The following is a 20,398-nucleotide window of genomic DNA, read 5'->3' as shown; positions in this document are numbered from 1 at the left end:
ACGTCAAAAACTAAACATGGGTGTAGTTTTTCTTTGAAGGTGTAGTTCACAGGTATGGATTGACCTAAGATGGATCGAGGGGGAAAATGTTTCATTTTCATGTCCTTGGTACTTTACTACTAATGCGAGCCCTTCTTTGAGCAACGTTAGAAAAGAGACTGAATGTGCAACGGAGAAAGATGTTAAGAACAGTAGAGGAGGGATTTTAACAGCAAGGTCAACAGGTCACTTATCAGAAACACTTTCTGGAAAAGTCCAAAAATATTTCCGTAGACAATCCCTTTCTATGCTCAACTTTGGATAAAACTGAGTCAAGGTCTTGGTTTTTATTTAGTTTTATTTTGTTGTGTCGCAGTAATACTTTTATCTATATTAGAAATTAAAAAAAATGTATAGGAAAGGGAAACTAGCACTGGTTTTCCGTGTTTTGCTTCTCCATTAGCTACTTTCAAGATTCTAAATTTTACACTAAGCTATTTTATGTTGGAGGATTTTACATCTAAAGTGCTCTTGAAACACCATGGAATTGTCAACTATGGGTATTGGCTCTAAAACTTCTACTGTCAAAGAGTCTCGGACCCCTGGCCTCCGGCACTAGGCAACATCAAGCGCGTGCTTATCTTTTTATCCGTCTTTCCTCTCAGCAAATTTGTAGCTCAAATTCGGGCCAACGCGTGGAGGGAGCAGAGCAAGCCTAGCCAAGACAGGTAGTGCAAGGGAGTGAGAGGGGTTAAAACGTGGAATTTTTCAAAGTAGTTTTAGAACCATAAAAATAAAACCAAACCATATGATTTAGAATAAAAAAAAATTGGTAATGTGACATCATTATAAAAATAGTATACTGCCGAGCAAGTGGAGGAGGAGACAAAAAGCTATCTCTAGAATAGCTAAAGAGCCGGTTCCCGTCCCCCGATTCCACGCTAACCCTCCCTCATATACTTAAAAAACTGTCCTAAATACTACAGAAGATTTGGTTTTTCGAAAATTCCAATTGCTTATTTTGATTTTTACATATAAATGCTGACAGAATTATGCATTCGCTACTTTAAGATACTAATTTGAGTGATTTGTGTGATTTTAATGAGCTTTTTATTTGACATGAATTCTTGCATGAAAAATCCCACCCCCCTTCCTGGACTCAGAAAGACAGTTCTAAGAATCATTCCAGACATCTATTTACGACTTCTCAAAGACATTACTACAATTCTTATTCTACTGGGCTTAAAATCAGTCTTTAGTAAGACATAATAAAGGCATAGACATGCTAAAGATCAGAAAACGTGCCTAAAAAGATTGTATTCTATCGTTTTAGGTTCCCATACCGTTTCCCGTAAAAAAAAAAACAAAAAAAAACAATCTTATTGAACACCTTCTAACACGACAAAGAAGATGATTATTTTTTCCCTAGAAAAGTGTTCCTATTTTCAGAATGCAAGGTCACGAAACTTTTATTTATTTGAAGGAGCTATAACAAAAAAATCAATAAGCAACAAGTCCTATTCATCCATAAAGCTTACTTGCATAAGCTGGATGAATCTAAAAGAGGCCAAGTAGATGAATAGATTAAAAATTTTAAAGTTTAAGCCAAAGCCATATATTTCGCACTAAATAAGACACTAAAAATGGAAGAAATATTCAAAATAACTTTAAGCGATTGTTTATGCGAACAATAAAGAAAAGCAATAAATAAATACATGCCCAGAATAGGCTATTCAGCTGGAACAAAAACTTTTTTTCTTTGGAATTCTTTGATATTGCTCTCGACAACATCAAGCTTCTTTTCCAGTCCTTGTCGTAGTTGTCGTACACGTAGCGTTGTAGAGGTAACGGGGAGTCTGTTGATTTCATTCAAGACAAGATCACGACCTAAAAGGTAATAGTTGCAAGTTCGCAAAATACTATTTGTCTGTTTCATCTTACTTAGTTTACAGGAATGTAGTTATCTTACGACTGCTTAGTAAAAGTGGGAAGTAAGGTTAATACTACGCACATAAGAATTAAAACAAATTATATCCTATACTTAATGGCAATGAATGTTTAATCGATACCTATAATGACCTTTTTTTGGCTTGAGGAGAGAGGTAAAGGCTTTTAGGCGATCATTTTGAGATGAAAGCAACGTTGTTTCAAACATTAGAACAATTTTTCAAGTTGTATATTTTTTTTTCTTTCAGGAGAGTGGCTGTTACTCCTATTTTCCATTACTGGTACTCAAATATGCGTTAATAATGAACTATAATATAATATACTTTTATATACTTAAATAAATATAATAAATATAATATATTTATATAATGTACTAATATAATATAATATATATAAACATAATATATAATTTATATGATATATATACAAATAATATATAACATATAATATATAAATATATATACTATAATATAATATATAAATAAATATAATATACTTTTATATACTTTAAGTTAATAATATACTTTTATGAAGCGACGTTATCCAAAATTTTCAGGAAAGGAAAAGAAAAACTTCAGTGATTGCAGTATTCCGTTGATATGAGTACTACCAGCAACATAATTAGTTTAAATGAATCTACCTTTAAAAATAATTGGCTCTATTAAGACAATGTATTTTTTTTGTATAGTTGAAACGAAAATTGACTGAAATAAAAATCAAGGGATGTAATTCACACAAAATTACACACTTGTCATGACAGATAGGGTTACATACCCCACTTGTCTAGCTTTATACCTCAGATCCTCCCTGGGTAGCCTCAAAGTGGCGTCGAGGAGCACCTTCACGTGCTCACCTACCCAGAACCGTGAACACAAACAATTTTGGATAGTGGCCTTTAAGAGTGTCACCCCTCTTAAGACAATGTAACTTATTGAATGACACGGCCATGCTCTGAATTTCGAGGAATAGACTATTCTTATGGGCTTCAACGGGATTTTTGGTGTATTTCACCTCTTCCTGGCTATAATATTTTATCAATTCCTCCTTGCCATGGTATTTTATAGCCTCTAAAGTTGAAGCATTAAACCAACATCGATCCACGCTTTGACAAAGTCTCCGTTTAATTAATTTAAAAAAAAACAGCTTAATCGTTTTTTATTGACTTGAAATGGAGCTATAGGTCCTTGAGATGCATTAGTGGGGGTTTTTGCTTTTCTCGAATCCCTAATGCTTGGAGACCCAAGAGTGGAAATAATATGGAAATTGTGACATGGAACGTTATGACGTTGAAAGACTACCAGTGTACTGTCATTTAGACTGACGAGCAATGAGGTGACCAAGATGATTCCATGTTTTTACTTATTTTTCATTCAACTGGAGGTCCTGGGGACTTCTTGCAATCGAATTCTGGTAGGAAGCAAAGTGCTTTGTGTCATGATACTTATTAGACCAAGGAATGATGTAAAAAAAAATGAGAAAAGAAATTTGTGATGTTAGAAAAGGGAGAGGATTTGTTGGGATAATTGTCGCACTTGGATTAATAATTGAGACATATTTGTTTTATCAGACCTTTGTTGGTTATCATTTTGATAGATTATGATCATGCATTTAATCTGACTGATAGGAAAGCTGTGATTAGTGATACGTACGAGACTAATATTGCTGCGATTAAGGTGACGCTAATTGTTGGTTCTGTTTGGAGCCAGAAATTAAGAGACGTTGTGTCTTATCCACGTTTATATGTGTTTTCATATGCTCTGTCCTAACTAAAATTGCAAAGGCTATAATAGGTCATGATATTAAATAGGAAGGTATCACAATTCTAGATTTGGATTATGCAATTGATCTGAGTGCCCTAGGTAAGATATATTAAGCAATGAAATGAATTTTCGGAGGTTGTGAGAATTCTGGTTTGAGAAAAGTTCCAAAATTAATGTTAATTAGACTAAGTCATTTGCATTAGAAATGAATGGGGACGAAAAGGGGCGCTAGGCTGTGAAAAGACCCACCAAACAGATTTGCTTATCTAAATGGTAGTGTTATCCTAGGATAGAGGATGCAGTGTAGAAGTGGAATATCCAAGCCACGGAATTTTTTTTTTGCAACAAAAGAAAAATTGAAAAAATTGAGAGATGTAAATTGGAACAATATAAGTAATGGCAATGAAAGTGGATGGGTATGACTGTGACATATGAGCACTCCAAAAGACCAAGGAAGATATACTATACATTTTCCACACAATAATCTATGGACAATTTTAACAACCTTTTAACTGTTTTTAGCAATTTTAACTGCCTTAACGACCGTATAATAAACATTGAGCTAGATGATTAGGTCACATTTTACGGATGAAGGATGGCACGCTGCCAAAAATATTGTTTTGGTGAGCCAGCTCGGGCCAGATGAAAAATGGGACCTTCTAGAATGCTATGGGAAAAATTAAAAGAAAAGATATAAAAGAAGCAGCAGCCTCATGGGAAGAAGCAAATCGGGAGTCCCTGAACGTATTGGGATGGAAGAGAAGTGTGTGCAGCAATGTTCACCCAAGGTGGGTTGTTTCTTCGATGAGCAATCAGGGGATTTAGTAGTAATAATGGGAAAATTAATTTGCATTGTTGTATGAATATAAGAATTCTGTGCAACGACTCAACCTTATAAAACGAACAGAAATTAATATTAATTAATAAATATGACCCATAACGAACAGAAGTCACAATGAATAATCAAATCAAACTTAAAAGGAACACAAATTTTTACAAACAGGAGCAGGGCTAGCCATTCCTATTCTTTCTGAGGGGCTACACCAGAGGCGCCATTTGGGGGGTCAGGGGTGGGCAAATGCCCACCCCAGATTTTTCAGGGGGGCCCAAGCTTCCACCACAAAGGGCCCTTTGCCGGCCATAATAATCCATTATGTCCAACATAATCCATTCTGTCCAATTGATTTGAAATTACTGCACGCCTATTACTTTCACTGACGTATTGTTTACTTAAATAAGAAAGTTTCTCGCTGTAGAGGGCCAGCCTTTAGTCTGGTTGAATTTTCCACTTTCAGTTTAATCACTTAACCTTGTTGATTATGATCTTTGATGTTATAATTAATCTTAGATGTCAGTGTGGCTGAGTTCCACATTGGGCTACAGTACATTTCCATGCAACACACGGGTGCTGAAAATGAGTTTTTACTTAGAGTATTCAATCAATGTGCTGCTAAAACTCGCATTTTTTCTTACGTGAAAGTTGGGGGGAGGGGGCCTAAAATGGTGTTCATGCCCACCCCAAGATTTGGCCCAAATGGCGGGTCTGGGCTACACCTTCCTCAACCCACTTCTGTTTACGATAAAGTTTTATCGTTGTTTTGAAATACTTCTCATTCCAATTCAATGGCTCCAAAGAATGGGGGACTGAAGAAGGGGCAGCCCTTCCCATACAAACAATAATTTCTTCTAGATTTTAGTTTTAAGGTCACTTTTACTTTTAAGAAAATGTATTTATTTTGTTTGATTCAGTAAAGCTCCTGTTGGCTATCTCAAAGTTTTTCCTCATTAGCACTTTGGCCCCATTTGGGCCAAGATTTTTTTTTGCAGCATAAAATCGCAGAAATTTGCAACTTGCTGATGTAGTATTTGAAACTTTTAGGCTATGTGTACACCTTGTTTTAAACCATTTTAAACCGTTAGGTCATCTCAGAATTTTAATTTGAAAGTATTTTGGCCTTGTTTGGGCCAAAAGAATATATTTGGGGCACAAAATGGCAGAAATTTACATTTCACTGTGGTATGATATCTTTCTTTACATGAAAGGGATGCTAAGGTTTTTAATCTCTCATTTAATGAGTCCTTTTCCGATATTCTACGACCAATGCTTTGACACGATTACCCTTGGGAAAACAAGAATCAAATCATTCTCCAAAATTCTCAGAAACGATGAAATTTCTCATGCAGGTGTCAATAGGAGTTAGTAATCTCCCCAGCCGGGTTTTTATAAATGCCAAATATGATATCGCAATTTTCCTCAAGATCACGCCCATTTGCTTCCTCTTTTTTCTTATATTATGTAGTTTTTTCAGGCACATCTTTTTTTATGAACAACTTTAAGTTTTGTATATTTGGATTCACCAAAAACAAAAATGGTTTTGAAATGCTGATCGTTATCAAAATTAGGCTTTCTATAGTTTTTGTTACTATCGGCACATGTCACTATATACATTTTGTTAGCGCAAACTAGTTGAATAATGCTACGGCGTAAAGATTTTGCTTTTATTTGACAGCGACGACCCATATTTAAGGTCCCCTGCTTTCTAAACAGCTTGGTTTACTCACTCTTTTCGAATTCCTTCAGTCGGTGTAATTTCTCTTTTTCTTCCAATAGACGACATCCAGGGGGGCAGTAATCTTCCTGCTTTATGGTTGGCTTAGCATCTTCTTTTGTAACATTCTTTGTATGAAGTTGTTCGTCTCTGTGAAGGAAATTAGAAAATTAATAGATAGATAGATAGATAGATAAGTGTATTTCAAAAACCCGTGGGCCATATACACACAAAATATAAATAAATAACAGACAAGCAAGGAAATTAACAACAGTACGAACACGCACAAAAAAAAAAACAGAATTCAACGCAAAAAGTACCTAATCTAACTACAAAAGAAATTAATCATATAAAACTTTTTCTTCTTATTAAAGATTTTTCTATATATACTCCCACTCGAAATATTGTGGTTGGGTTACTATTTTGTAGAATACCCGGAAGCATCAAATTAATCCCATGCAAATAAATTTCCCGTAAATCCAAGAGCACCGGGCATTTCCGGAGAAAATGCCCGGTGCAAATGAACGATTAATATGTAATCGTTCATCGACTAAAGTTGTGATACTGCTTGATTTCAAAAGAATAAACAAAGAAGATAAAGTGCTTTCTCCAATCTGAATGACCTGCCACGGGTCCATAAATCAGTGACTAAGTAAATGAAGCAATAATATTGAATGAGCCATTGAAGACTGAATTTAATTTTTTATTGAATAAACGGTGCAAGTAAAATAGCCATCCGTAGAGTTCTATCAGATGCAACGCTTTGGCGTTCCCTATAGTAAAGGCCATAAGGCTTCAATGTTTTATTATTTATTCATTCATTATCTATCCCCAGAGACATTTCATATGGAAGGGGTGGTTGTATAAACTTCGGAGGGGACAATTCTATTGAAAATCGTAAGCTTTAGTGCCTTTTTAAGAGTTAAAATTGATGGGCGGGCAACTAGCTCCCCCCACTATTTTTACCCCAAAAGCATAAAAATTTTAAGATAGCCATTTTGTTTAAAATAGTTAAAAAATAAGACAACAAAACTCCGCGGTCGACACCCCTCCTCAAGGCCCGGGGCAAGCGTTGTTATGCCCAGGAGTTATATAACAATATTTATAAAATGAATTATATAACAAATATTTTCTTTGGTACTTATTACAACATTGAAAATAACCCGAACTCTTGAGTTTGATAGAAGAGTTTGGCAGGCAAAACCCAAACTCTTGTTTGTAGTGATTTTTGTTGGTTTTAAGCTTTATTTGAATATTCAATTTAAGCTTTCCTCGTTTTAAGATTTATTTATTCATTTATACTTTACATGTTGTATGTTTTTTTCGCTATGATTGTTTATTCAATTTCTGTTCGTTTTGGGTTTCATTTATATTTTAATAGTAATTTCTAGTCGTTTTGAGTTTGAGTTATTGTAGGTTTCTGTTTCTTCTGATCTTAAGTTTAATATTTCCTTTACTTTCAAACAGTTCGTGGTAACGAACTGTATTTAAGGAGCGACCCGGCTCAATGGCAACCAAAACTCTTAAAAATGGGATTTTTATAACAATAGCTACATCAAAGGAATAACCTTTTAATGCTGATTTTAAATATATAAGTTTCATCAAGTTTAGTCCTACCCGTCAAAAGTTAAGAGCCTGAGAAAATTTGCCTTATTTTAAAAAATAGGGGGACACAACCCCTAAAAGTCATAGAATCTTAACGAAAATCACACCATCAGATTCAACGTATAAGAAAACCCTATTGTAGAAGTTTCAAGCTACTATATACAAAAATGTGGAATTTTCTGTTTTTTGCCAGAAGTCAGATCACGGAAGCGTGTTCATTTTTTATTTATTTTTTTTTCCCAGGGGTGATCGTATCGACCCAGTGGTCCTAGAATCTTGCGAAAGGGCTCATTCGAACGGAAATGAAAAGTTCTAGTGCCCTTTTTAAGCGACCATAAAATTGGAGGGCGCCAAGGCCCCCTCCCACGCTAAATATTTTCCCAAAGTCACCGGATCAAAACTCTGCAACAACCATTTTATTCAGTGTTGTCGAAAAAATTTATAACCATGTCTTTGGGGACAACTTAGTCCCCCACAGTCTCCGTGGGAGGGGTTACAAGTTACAAACTTTGACCAGTGCTTACATATAGTAATGGTGATTGGGAAGTGTAAAGACATTTTCAGGGGGATTTTATGGCTGGGGGAGGGGTTGAAAAGAGGGGGATATGTTGGGGGAACTTTCTATGGAGGAATTTGTCATGGGGGAAGAAAATTTCCATGAAGGGAGCGTAGGATTTTCTAGCATTATTAAAAAAAATTAATTATTACACACATAAGGGGCTCACCTCCTCCTAATACCTCGCTCTTTACGCTAAAGTATTTTTAGTAATTTCAACTATTTATTCTACGGCTTTTGTGATTCAGGGGTCATTCTTAAGAAATTGGGACAACATTTAAGCTTTAGTGTAAAGAGCGAGGTACTGACGAGGGGGTGAACCCCCCATATACGTGATAAAAACATGAGAATACAGAAGTTCGCTACGTAAGCTAATTTGTAAGTTATTTATATCTTTTACTAATAAAACATTCGTAAAACAATCAAAAGTTCTAGTTGGCTTTTTAAGTAACCAAAAAATCGGAGGGCAACTAGGCCTCCACCCCCGCTCCTTTTTTTTCAAATCATTCGATCAAAACTATGAGAAAGCCATTAAGCCAAAAAAAAAATAAATGTGCAAATTTTGTTTTAATTATTCATCTGCGGAGAGCCAAAATCCAACATGCATTGATTCAAAAACGTCCGAAAATTAAATAAAAAAAAACAATTTTTTTTACATAAAGTAAGGAGCGACACTAAAACTTAAAACGAACAGAAATTACTTCGTATATGAAAGGGGCTGCCTCCTTATCAACACCCCGCTCTTTATGCTAATTTTTTTTCTGTTTTAAAAAGTAGAGTTAAGAGAAAGAGTCAAACTTTAGCGTAAAGAGCGGGGCGTTTATGAGGAGTCAGCCCCTTCCATATACGAAGTAATTTCTGTTCGTTTTAAGTTTTAATGTCGCTCCTTGCTTTCACTTAAAAAAACTTGTTTTTTTTTAATTCTTTAAAAAACATCTTTTTCAGAAAATGTTTTTTTAAAATTAATTGTCAGAAAAGAGGACGAAATAAAGAAGAGTTAACAATGTGTTGCAATTCGCATGATCTGTTATGCATCTGTATGTCAACGACAAATAAATAAAATAATAAGACTGAATGAGCTATTAAAGATTTCGAATGGATTTTGGAACGGAATGATTTCGGAACGGAATGGAATGGATTTTGAATGGATTATTATTAAACCAGACACAAGCGAAAAACAGTGCACCATAGGACTCCTTAGGGCTCCATAGCACGGAAATACAGCAGAGAATGAGAAACAGAAGAAGGATCGCATGATTGCACTAAAGCGGCACTATAAAAGAGAGGAGAAAGAATTAAAGCGAAAAGGAAAAATTGAAAATTAAGTTAATAAAGAGAAAAATGGACAATCAAAACCTGACTGAGAAATGAAGATGTTTAGCTGTTTTTGAGGCTAATAAACAAATATTACATTGAGCTGTCTATGGCATTATATATATCACGGCTTTTGAGATCAAGTTGAAAATCCAAGGAGTGTTTGGGGGGGGGGGTATGTTGGTCCTCTTTATTCCAATGAGGGAGGGGTCCAGGTTTAAAAATCGTTGTATCCAATCTGCCTCATAGTTTATGTACTATAAGGATCTGTGGGGCTTGAATCTATTAATGGTGAATTAGAGACAAAAATTGAAAGTGCACTCAGGCTATCAAAATAGCATATCTGTCAGATTTTAAAGAAAGGTTTGTGAGATCGATTAGGAGCTTTCAGGTTTATTGGCTATAGGGGGAAGTCGATTTCAAACTTTAACTTCAGCAAAGGAAGTGGAGGCAACTCAAAAATTACTATATTCCAACAAGAAGGTTTAAAGGTATTAACGGTCTCTTTACCTGTACTTGATTTCAATTATATTAACCTAGTGTATGTGTAAAAATTTAGTTTTAGGCTCACGGTCCTGATTTCGCCAGATTAGAATGTCAGAGGAAAATTAAAATAGCGGAAGTATTGCTTTGTCTTGCATTGTGTCTTGTGCATTGTGCTATAGTAATTGAATAGCTCCATTGTATTTATTTGCATATGAGTTTTATTTTATTTTCATTTTTTTGCACAGCATTTGTGTTTTGATTTTTCTTTTTATCACTTTGCTGTATAGTGTTCTATTAAGCTATGTATTTTAGTTTTATTTTGGTTTTTCCCGTTGATAAAGACTTTCGGAGGTAAAGCCAAAATATTCGGAATTTTGTTATTTTTAGAACAAAAAACATGTAGGATTGAGCTGAAACTTCGAAAGTGTTGGGGGGAGGGGGATTTCAAACGTAATATTTAGTGGGTAGAGGGTGAGAGGCCAAAGTATTATTGTTCACTGATACTCCTACGAAATTTCGTACTTTTGGTCCCAGTTTAAATTGGAATCTATCCGCAATATAGTAGTAAGGCAAATTAAAAGACAGTATATGTGCCTAGGCTATCAAAATAGTTTATCAGCAATTTGTCAGGAACGGCTTGGAGGATCAAAAAACTTTCAAAGTGTCGAGGGCCGTTTGAACTATATATATATATATATATATATATATATATATATATATATATATATATATATATATATATATATATATATATATATATATATATATATATATATATATATATATATATATATATATATATATATATATATATATATATATATATATACATATGAACCAATCCATTATTCTTATTTTTGTTTGTTTTCCTCAGATATCAGCCTTTCAGACTGTAATAACCTTTTTAGACCTGGTTAGACAAGAATTGAACTTACCTGGCGATTGCTAATTTCTCTTCGAACGCCGTTTCAAAGCTGTCATTTGATTTAATTGATTGAGTGGCGTAGTCATCTGATGGGCAAGAAGGCGACAGACAAGGATCAGATGCAACAGAGTCATTTATTCTATAGATTTCTTCGTTTGAACCATGAGAAGAGTTCTAAAAAGTGATTACTTTATTGATTTAAAACCTTTAAGCATACATGAAATAGGTCATCATTCCTCTTAAATACTGCAAGGAGGTTCGATAATAAATTGGCCAGCTCCATAGAAAAAAGTGAATAAGTATGAAAATGATTTTAGTCAAAACTGAACGACCACAGCATTCAATCAAACTCAGCCTGTCGAAAGTGGATTTGACTGAGTTTGCTGTTGCCAAACAAAACTTTGGATATCGTAGGCAGCGTAACAGCTCTGCCTGAGTAAAGAGCGAAGTGGGCACAATGTATTGTTTTTGTAATTTTTTTTTACGAAGGGACTTCTTATAGAAAGAGGGGTTATAAAAACTTCAAAAGGAGCTTATCCCATAAATTATCCAGAAATTAAAAGTTATAGTACCCTTTTTAAGTTTCAAAAGTGATTGTAGGGCAACCATCCCCCCTGCCAAGCCCATTAATTCTCAAACTCCATCCAATCAAAATTTCGGGATTGCCTTTTTGTTCAACACAGTTGACAAGTCCAGTAATTATGTTTTTGGGGATTTCAACCCCCTAGAGCCTTCAGGGCAAGGACTGGAAGTTATACAATTCTCCCATTGTTTACATAAAATATTTGTTGTTGGGAAAGAGGGCATATTTGATCCTTTGTGCCCAAAAAGATCAAGGGTGTTCAGATGAAGTTTTTCAGAGAATGTTGAAGGGAGTGTAGAACTAAATTCAAACACAAAATGTCCATACAGACCATCGAAAAAGCGTAACTCGGATATGACTGAGGGCATAAAGTTGGAACTATGGGGAAATGATGAGGGGGATGATCATTGACCAAAAAGGCCCATATTTGCACGCTACTACTACTAGTGCTACTATTTCTGCTTCCATCACTACTACTACTCCTACTACCTACTACAACAACTGCATTTGTAGCGACTGTTATTAAGGCTGAGGATATTAAGATGACAACTTGAGGGAATGTTGCGGGGAAAGTTAAACTACATCAGTATCATGCTATATCCATATAATTGTAAAAAGAGCGTATCAGCAATATCTTTGGAACAGCCTAGTGTTTCAAACTGAGACTTCCAGGGCATGATCAGGAGGATGTTTAATAGATCAAAAGGCAACCTATGAAAATGCCAATGCCACCACTGTTACTACTACTACCAATACAACTTCTACCAATATAAGTAGTAATACAACTACTACTGCTACTAAAACTACTATGATATTAGTACTATTAAGGTGAAGCATACGAAACTGAAAATTTAAGAGGATACTGAGGGGAAGGTTGATTTAAATCAAAACGCCTTGCGTGTGTGTAGGTCGTTAAAAGTGTCTTTTCAGGAATAGTCGAAGGTATTAAATTGGCTTAGGGAGAAGATTAATTGACCAAAAGGCAATAGGTGCACAATACTTCTAATGCTACTACTACTTCTACTGGTGCATCTCAATCTACAATTCCTGTATCAACTAATACTAAAGCTAAGGTTAGAAGGTAGCAGTTTTAGGGAATGCTGAGGGAAAAGTCAAACTAAATTAAAACGCACTATGGGCATATAGGTTATCAAAAGGGCATATCGACAATATTGTAAGAAAAACTTATAATATTAAGTTAAAACTTCATGTACTTGATGGAGGGGGGGGGTGCTTACATAACCGAAAGGCAATATGTGCATGTTACTAGTACTACTGCTGCGTTGGTACTACTGCTACTATTTGTGATACTCTTACTACTACTGCTCTGACTATTGCCACAACTAAGTCCAAGGGTATTAAAGAGAACATTTTGAGGAATATTGGAGGGGAAGTTGAACTAAGTTCCTGGATACGGCCCTGACAATGTGTCTATGCAGGCTGTTAAATGGGTGTATCCGCCGCAATATCTTAGGAACGGCTGGAAGAATTAAGTTCAAGTTTTCGGGGTATTTTGATGGGGATACTGAACTAACAAAAAAGTACTACATACATGTTACCACAATTGGTATTGTTACGACTGTTACAACTATTACTTATACTGAGGCTGAGGAAATTAAAGTAAAACTTTCAAGGAATATTTAGTAGAATATTGAAGTAAATCAAAACACACTGTATGTGTTTAAGTTGCTAAAAGGATGTATGAACAATTTCTCATTAAGAGCTTGGATTATTAAGTTAAAAAACGAAAAAGAGTAGAGGGGGTGGGGTATCCCTCTAACTTCTATTAATTTAAAATTTTTCTCATCAGGATCACAATTAAAGAGCCAGAAGAATATGGATGCTTCCCTTACCTCCTTTTCTTTCCCTACTTTCCTTGGGGAAACTTATTCTTCTTATTCTACTTACTCTCATACATTCTTATTCTAAGAATGAGAATAAGAATTTGAGGGACATTTCACATATCCCTCAAAAGCTTGTAAACCGTATTAATTTATATGTAACATTACCTGCATGATTGAACTACAGTCCCAATCAAGGCCATATCTCGGTGAGGGGGGGACTTATTACCGGGTTTGAACCCTCCCCCCAAATTTTGTCCAACTTGCAAATAGGTAACACAAATACGCATAAACAAATTTTTGATTCGTTTTGTAAAGTTTCTTTTGAACCCCCACCCCCTAAAAAAACATAATCCCATCCCCCAATAAAAATCTTGGACGTGACCTCTGTCCCAGTTGCTTAGGGGCCATAGTTTAATTCACTACGCTGTTAAAAAGTAATTATTTTAGCATATGATATGAAAATGGAAACGGTGACAATTAGTTTGTAATTGAAAAAAAAAAAAAAACTACTGATGTTGTCTTATATTAGTAAGCATAATCACAGAACTAAAAGTATAGCCCATATACCTAAACAGTTTGTTTCTTAATTTACCGCAAATATCAAAATTTTGCTAAAAGAAAATTATAACTATATATTTCCAACTCATGAAGTCCTTGCAACACTTTCTTGGAATTGAACCTTGACTCAAGAATATAGTATTTAAACAGTTCGTGTCTGAGAAAAAAACTACTGATGTTGCATAATATTACCAAGCAAAATCATAGAGCTAAATGTAGCCTACACGCCTAAACAAAAATTTGGCCTTTTTTTAAAATTTACTTTAATTTTCGATATTAAAAAAATATTCCAGTCTATATATGCGAAATAGTTTCTTGTAACATTGGAGATTGAACCTGAGTCCCGTTAGTTCCTGGGCCTAGTACTAACTACTCCGCTGTCATGAAGTAACTATTTTGGACATTAAGGTGATGTTTGAAATGGATGCAAAAAATAATAGTTCATCTCTGGACAAAGAATGAAAATTTATTATGCAGGAAAAAGCGTTCGGCTTTTTCCTTGTAAAAATCCAACTAAAAGTAAAGAGCAACATTAAAATTTGAAACGAACTGTAAATTAGACTTTTATGTAAATAAAAGAGCTGTAAGTACATTCTTAAGTCTTTAAGTCCCTACAATACGTGGAATTGAACCTTAGGTCATGGATAAAGGATTTAAGTAGTTCGTATCTGAGAAAAAAACTATTGATGCTGTATAATACTACCAAGCAAAATCATAACGCTGAAGTAGCCTGTACACCTAAACGCCAATTTTGCCTTATTTCTTTAATTTAATGCAATTTTCGATATTTGAAAATAAATAAATATTCTATATATTTATTGTGGGATATTGTCAATATCCTAATCTACATAGGATATTGTTGGGACATGGGGGATAGATATCCATAACATTTATCCATTCCTAATACCCATAAACATCAGCATGAATCCAATCCTCATAGCATCGAAACACAGTCAGTATCAACCCTATCAATTAAAGACAAGCCGTTACCAGGGTTGATGATACCCAGGAGGAAATTAGTCTTAACCCCCCTCGAAACCTGAAATTTTTTATGTTAACTAGCAATGACGATAATGATTTTTGGATGATCTTTAATAAGGACTATTCAAAGGAGGGGGAAGTCACAGGGGCTCCAATCCACGAAAGTCTAATGGGTAGGTGAAAAAACTTTTTAAAATCAAATATTTATTGAAGATACAAAGAAATATATATTCTTCAAAATCTATGGAGGGGCAATATCGTTGATTTTTTTCGTTTTCTTTTCAAAAGTAAAATACTATTATAGGTGGTTTTCAAATTTCAAAGGAAGTGGGGAAGTACCCCCCCACCTCAATTGATACTACTCTCTTTTGACTAGCTTTGTTTAAAGATCATAACGTATGTAATGTGGAATCGCTAATTAAGTAAACACGAGTATGATAACAAACCAGAATTTACCATTTTTGCTAAAACCTGTGAGCAGGTGTCAAAAGCTAGCTATTTGGTCACCCAAAGGGCAAGAAAAGGGCATGGCCCAGGGTCTCCCCAGCCAGACCTTTTGTCCTTCTAAGGAATTTTAAGCCATTATTATTAGTGATACCAATCCACGAAAAAATTGATGGGGGGATGAAATGTTACGAAATCTGTGGAGGGGCAATTTTTTTACAATTTTTTTAATGAAGATACTAAAAAAGGGTATTTTTCAAGAAGAAAAAAATCCAAAAAAGGGCATTTTTTTAATCTAGGGGGGTATCTAGGAGGGTTGTCATCTATCCCTTCCCAAATTGATGTCACTGTTTCATATCCCCTTGAAAAATTGTTTACATGTGTTCTTGGCTAGATAATAAGCAAAATTTGTTCTGAGCAAAATTTGAGCAAAATTTGCTCAAAATAACTGCCTTGAAGGTGTCTTCTGAAAAAAAATGTGTCTTTCAGAAAATTGTTGGCAAAGTGAAGAGGTCATATGAAAAAGAAACGCTTAATCCTTTGCGGATCGCTAGTAAGATCCTACAAGAACGTCTGGAGGAGGTGGACTTGCTCTCCACCGAAGTCTCCAAATGTTGACTATTTTGTCCAATGATTTTTTATATTGCTTACATGTATCAGCTATTTTCATGAAAAGATTACACTTACACTAAATTCTAGCTGCAAATGCGGTGAGTGTACTTTTAAGATGCATCATGGAATTGAGAACAGCAATGTGAGCGGAAACAGAAAGATAGGAAATTGTGTAAATTATTCGCTACCCCAAGATGATTGAAGTATAAATGAACTAAAGCAGACGGACTTCCAGTTTTGTATGTATTGACCATAAGAAGTTTGTGGTCAAATAATTAAATAATAAGAAATCTGACAGATGAATATGTTCCTGTTTACCATCAACAAAACCAGGCTTGTGAAGCGTGAAGGGTGTCCTCTACCTTTGAAAGAAAGTAGGGTTAATTTGGCACGCAATAGTGAACTAACCACTTCCTGAATATGGATGATAGGACTGTTAACTTTTAGTATACCTTTACCCTCAGCTGTCACACTTTGCCCAAATAATATTCTAGGTTTCAAGGACTCTTAAAAAGATAATATGAAAAAAACTTCGTTTTCTTAAAGAGTTAAAGAGGCTGCGTCCCAAAGTCGAACCTTAAAACGTACAGGAATTAGAAGAGGCAGTTGGGGGGCTGCCGCCCCCCAAACCCCCAGCTTTTAAAGACTCTTTTGTACAGGTTTTTTGTTTTTTTGCTAACCCCCAGCTCTTGGCTTCGGAAAGGCCCTCTTTTAATTAACAAAAAATTGAAATGAATGAATAATGGAATAACTTCGAAAAATGTTAAACACAAGAGGACAGGAGAACCATTGCGCCGAAACTAGTAATTAGTAACAATGAAGTCCCCCCCCAAAAAAAAACCTGTACAAAAGAGTCTTTAAAAGCTGGGGGTTTGGGGGGCGGCAGCCCCCCAACTGCCTCTTCTAATTCCTGTACGTTTTAAGGTTCGACTTTGGGACGCAGCCTCTTTAACTCTTTAAGAAAACGAAGTTTTTTTTAATATTATTTCTGTACGTTTTTCTACAATCCATGGTGGATGTAATTTAATATTTCCTGTACTCCTCGTACAGGAATTAGGAGAGGAACTTGGGTGGCTGCCGCCCCCCCCCCCCGCTTTTAAATCATTGTATAAAAAAGAAAAAAAATAGATGGAATGACCGAAATGTTTCTTTTGCTCATAAGAAGCTAATATTCTGTTATCTCTCAAATGATAAGTCTCACACTCTACCAACTGAGCTAATAACTTGCATGTGTGTAAATATAACTTCTCAATAGCTTTTAAAAATTTCAAATTAACATGGGCTCTTATGGAGAGAAATCCGTTAATTAAATAGCTAATGGGTGGTTTCTGGAAAACAGGGAAGGAGTTATCGGATCGAGCTGAAATTTCGCGGATAAGCTCCTGGGCCGTAGGGGACCTTAACTTGTGAATTTCAGCCCGATCGGACAACGTTAAAAGGGGTGGGGGGGGGGAGGTTGGAGGGTCGAAACTTTCGGGGGGTTAAGATTTTCCTACGAAACTTTCCAGGAAAATTACTCGGAGAATTCCACATCGAAATTCCACAAGTCTTCGTACACCCAGATCCTATGTCGGATGTGACCTGTAGGCGTCTAGGAAAAAAAAGTAAATGAATTTTAAGTGGCTATGCGTGGTTTCTGGAAAACAGGGAAGAAGTTATCGGATCAAGCTGAAATTTCGCGGATAAGCTCTTGGGCCCTAGGGGACCTTAACTTGTGAATTTCAGCCCGATCGGACAACGTTAAAGGGGGGCTTGGGTTGACAGGTCGAAACTTTCGGCCATATTTTCCCCATGAAGGAAAAGTTGGAGGGGGATGAAATTTTGCAGGTTTCTTAGTTGGAGCTTGGGCTACAAAATGCATCCCTCCCCATCCGTCTGCGACCACTGGAACCGAAGATCGCTTAACATTGTCGTGTGTCGCCTCTTTATAGAGGCACGAGTGTGCCTCCTTGACAGATTGTTTAAACCTTAAATATTCGTATAGAGGAAGACCACTGCTTACGCAAGGGTCTCAGGGCTATGAGCCCCCTAAAATGTTAGGCCATCTGAGACTATTTCTTAAGACATCCCGTCTTTTTAATATTTTGGTAATTATGCCACCTCAACCATAGAAAAATATATGTGTATGTGCCTATCGGAATTGTTCTCCAAATTCCAGATGTATATTTCATTTCCTAATTTTTATGCTCTTGGCGCAAGAACAAACTAAGTATTTCTGCACTATACAACTACGTATACACCCAGTCGAGGTAGTCAGGAATAAGAGGTAGGGTCAGATACACGAACTCTCGGAGAACAAACTCTTGGATGAAGTTCTCAACTAGGGACCAAGTTCGTGTCGAGAGGAGAGGTACCTGGTTTGAACCCCCCCCCCTAATGTTTTTCGACTCGTAAAATTGTAACAAAAATTGTACAACCAAATTTTTGATACATTTTTGGAAGTGTTTTGTATAAAACGTCCCCGAATAAATATCCCCCCCCTTGCAACAAAACTCTGGATACGCCTATTCTGGTAACAGTAATTTCCAAAACGATATATCTTTCTTTATTCTTATCATTTGATACTTTTTTTTTATCTCAGTCTTAATGGTAAGTGATTACTTGTAGTTCAGATACAACTGTTCAACTTTTAAATAGAAATAACATACAAGATCCGAAATAAGGAAACGCTAGAGCACTGGCAATTTTCTAAATCAATTTTCAATACATGAATATTACGGTGCAATTTTTGCCTTTTTGCCATTTTTCCAAAAAAGTGCTAGAAATATAACTAAAAATGGAGTAAGCAAATAGATATTGAAGCCTATTTATTTTGGAAATTAGAGTTTTTTTTAAACTGATTATTTTGGAAACTGAGTTCAGGCTAGCTGACTCAGACTAAAGGATACTAAAATTATTAAACTGAATACAATGATTTTCAATTGATTTATAAAACTTCTTTGGGCAAAAATTTCCGTTTTAAAAATTTTAAAAGTGTAGAAAATAAATTAATGTGGTACAATCAATTTTAAACTTTAAAGATTCGAAAGATCTATATAGATGTATATCTCATATATTTTACTTATAGTTTGCCTTTTTGTATAGTTTTTTTTTTTAATTAAACTTTCCCCTCTAAAATACTTTCCTATTTACATGCCTGACAGAGGGGTCTAGCTGACAGAGAGCTTGTTTCATTGCATTAAATGCGTGATTCCCAACATGGGGCAAAAGCCCTATCGGTGGGGCATGGAAATATTTTGGTAGTTCATGTGGAGGATGCGCACCCTTCGGCTGAATATACGCTGGGGTAGTGGCTCCCAACTCATTTTCGGCCATGCTCCTCCTAGGCAAATTTGTTTTATTAGTATAAAATATATCCAGAGGATGACTCGAAAAAAGTTCTGAAGTTAATGGACTGTTAAGCTTCCTTCATGTCAATACGCGTAAAATTTTTGGTAACAAAATCTAAATATCACTAAAACATCAAGGTCTTAGAAAAACCTAGATGATGTATGGCCCAACTTTGGTCAAGAACCACTGCATTTGGTCTACGGAGCGCAAGATCGCAGCACAAGCCAGTTGGGGCCATACTCCAACCGGTTGGACCATGTTTGTCGTTCCTTTACAGGGTTCTTCAACAGGCGTGTTCGTGAATGCATCCTCATAAGTTCTTTATTTCATAAGTTTGCTCTTGGTTACAGTAGCTCTAACAATTTTATAGAATCTTGACGACTGGCTTCAAGGACCAGAGTCCAAAAAAGGAAAAAAAAAACATTAGGAAATGGTTCAACATGCAATCAAGGGAAAATCACTGGGCAGACTGAAAATTCTTAGAATAGTTTTGATGGTTATCACATGCAAACAGGGTAAAATCTAAATTACAAGACCCGAATATCGCTCCACGTATCTTTCAACTGGTTTTATTGGAAAAAATCTTGTCAGTATTATTTCAGAAATCAGCAAAATGTTGCCCTCAGTAGGAAACCCCTTGAGAAAAAGGAATAAGTTGGAGGTCCATAAATTTGTATTGAACATTTTGGGTTTAGACAACCTCTAGCATATTTTATTGATCAAAAACCATAGAAGACGAATAAACATGTTTTTGAATCTTGGAATAAATTATAAGAAACTGTAGAAACATCAGGATTAATTAGCCACTAAGTGTTATGAATTCTATAATAACAGCAGTTCAATAAATCAGAATAAATTTCTTAGAGATTCCCCTGATTATAAATACTACCAAGTTTCTCCAACTACTTGTACAACATGATTTTTT

At 35.4% G+C, this 20,398-nt stretch overlaps 1 protein-coding gene across 2 annotated transcripts in view; it reads right to left on the bottom strand.

The window, feature by feature from the left end:
• Window positions 1-1,421: 1,421 nt before the first annotated feature.
• Window positions 1,422-20,398, bottom strand: part of LOC136031842 (uncharacterized) — a 30,240-nt gene continuing 11,263 nt past the window's right edge. The window contains exons 4-6 of one of the 2 annotated variants that reach the window (XM_065711680.1): window positions 11,132-11,295; window positions 6,249-6,385; window positions 1,422-1,866 (exon numbers count right to left, since the gene is read on the bottom strand). In XM_065711680.1, the coding sequence (XP_065567752.1) occupies window positions 1,709-1,866; window positions 6,249-6,385; window positions 11,132-11,295 (459 nt within the window). In that variant the 3' untranslated portion in view covers window positions 1,422-1,708. The remainder of the gene's footprint in view (window positions 1,867-6,248; window positions 6,386-11,131; window positions 11,296-20,398) is intronic. The other variant, XM_065711679.1, reaches the window with a different exon arrangement.

This window comes from Artemia franciscana, chromosome 10, assembly GCF_032884065.1.
Source record: "Artemia franciscana chromosome 10, ASM3288406v1, whole genome shotgun sequence".
Taxonomy (NCBI): domain Eukaryota; kingdom Metazoa; phylum Arthropoda; class Branchiopoda; order Anostraca; family Artemiidae; genus Artemia; species Artemia franciscana.
The sequence above is the reverse complement of the archived record's forward strand: the minus strand, read 5'-3'. Positions and strand labels throughout refer to the sequence as shown.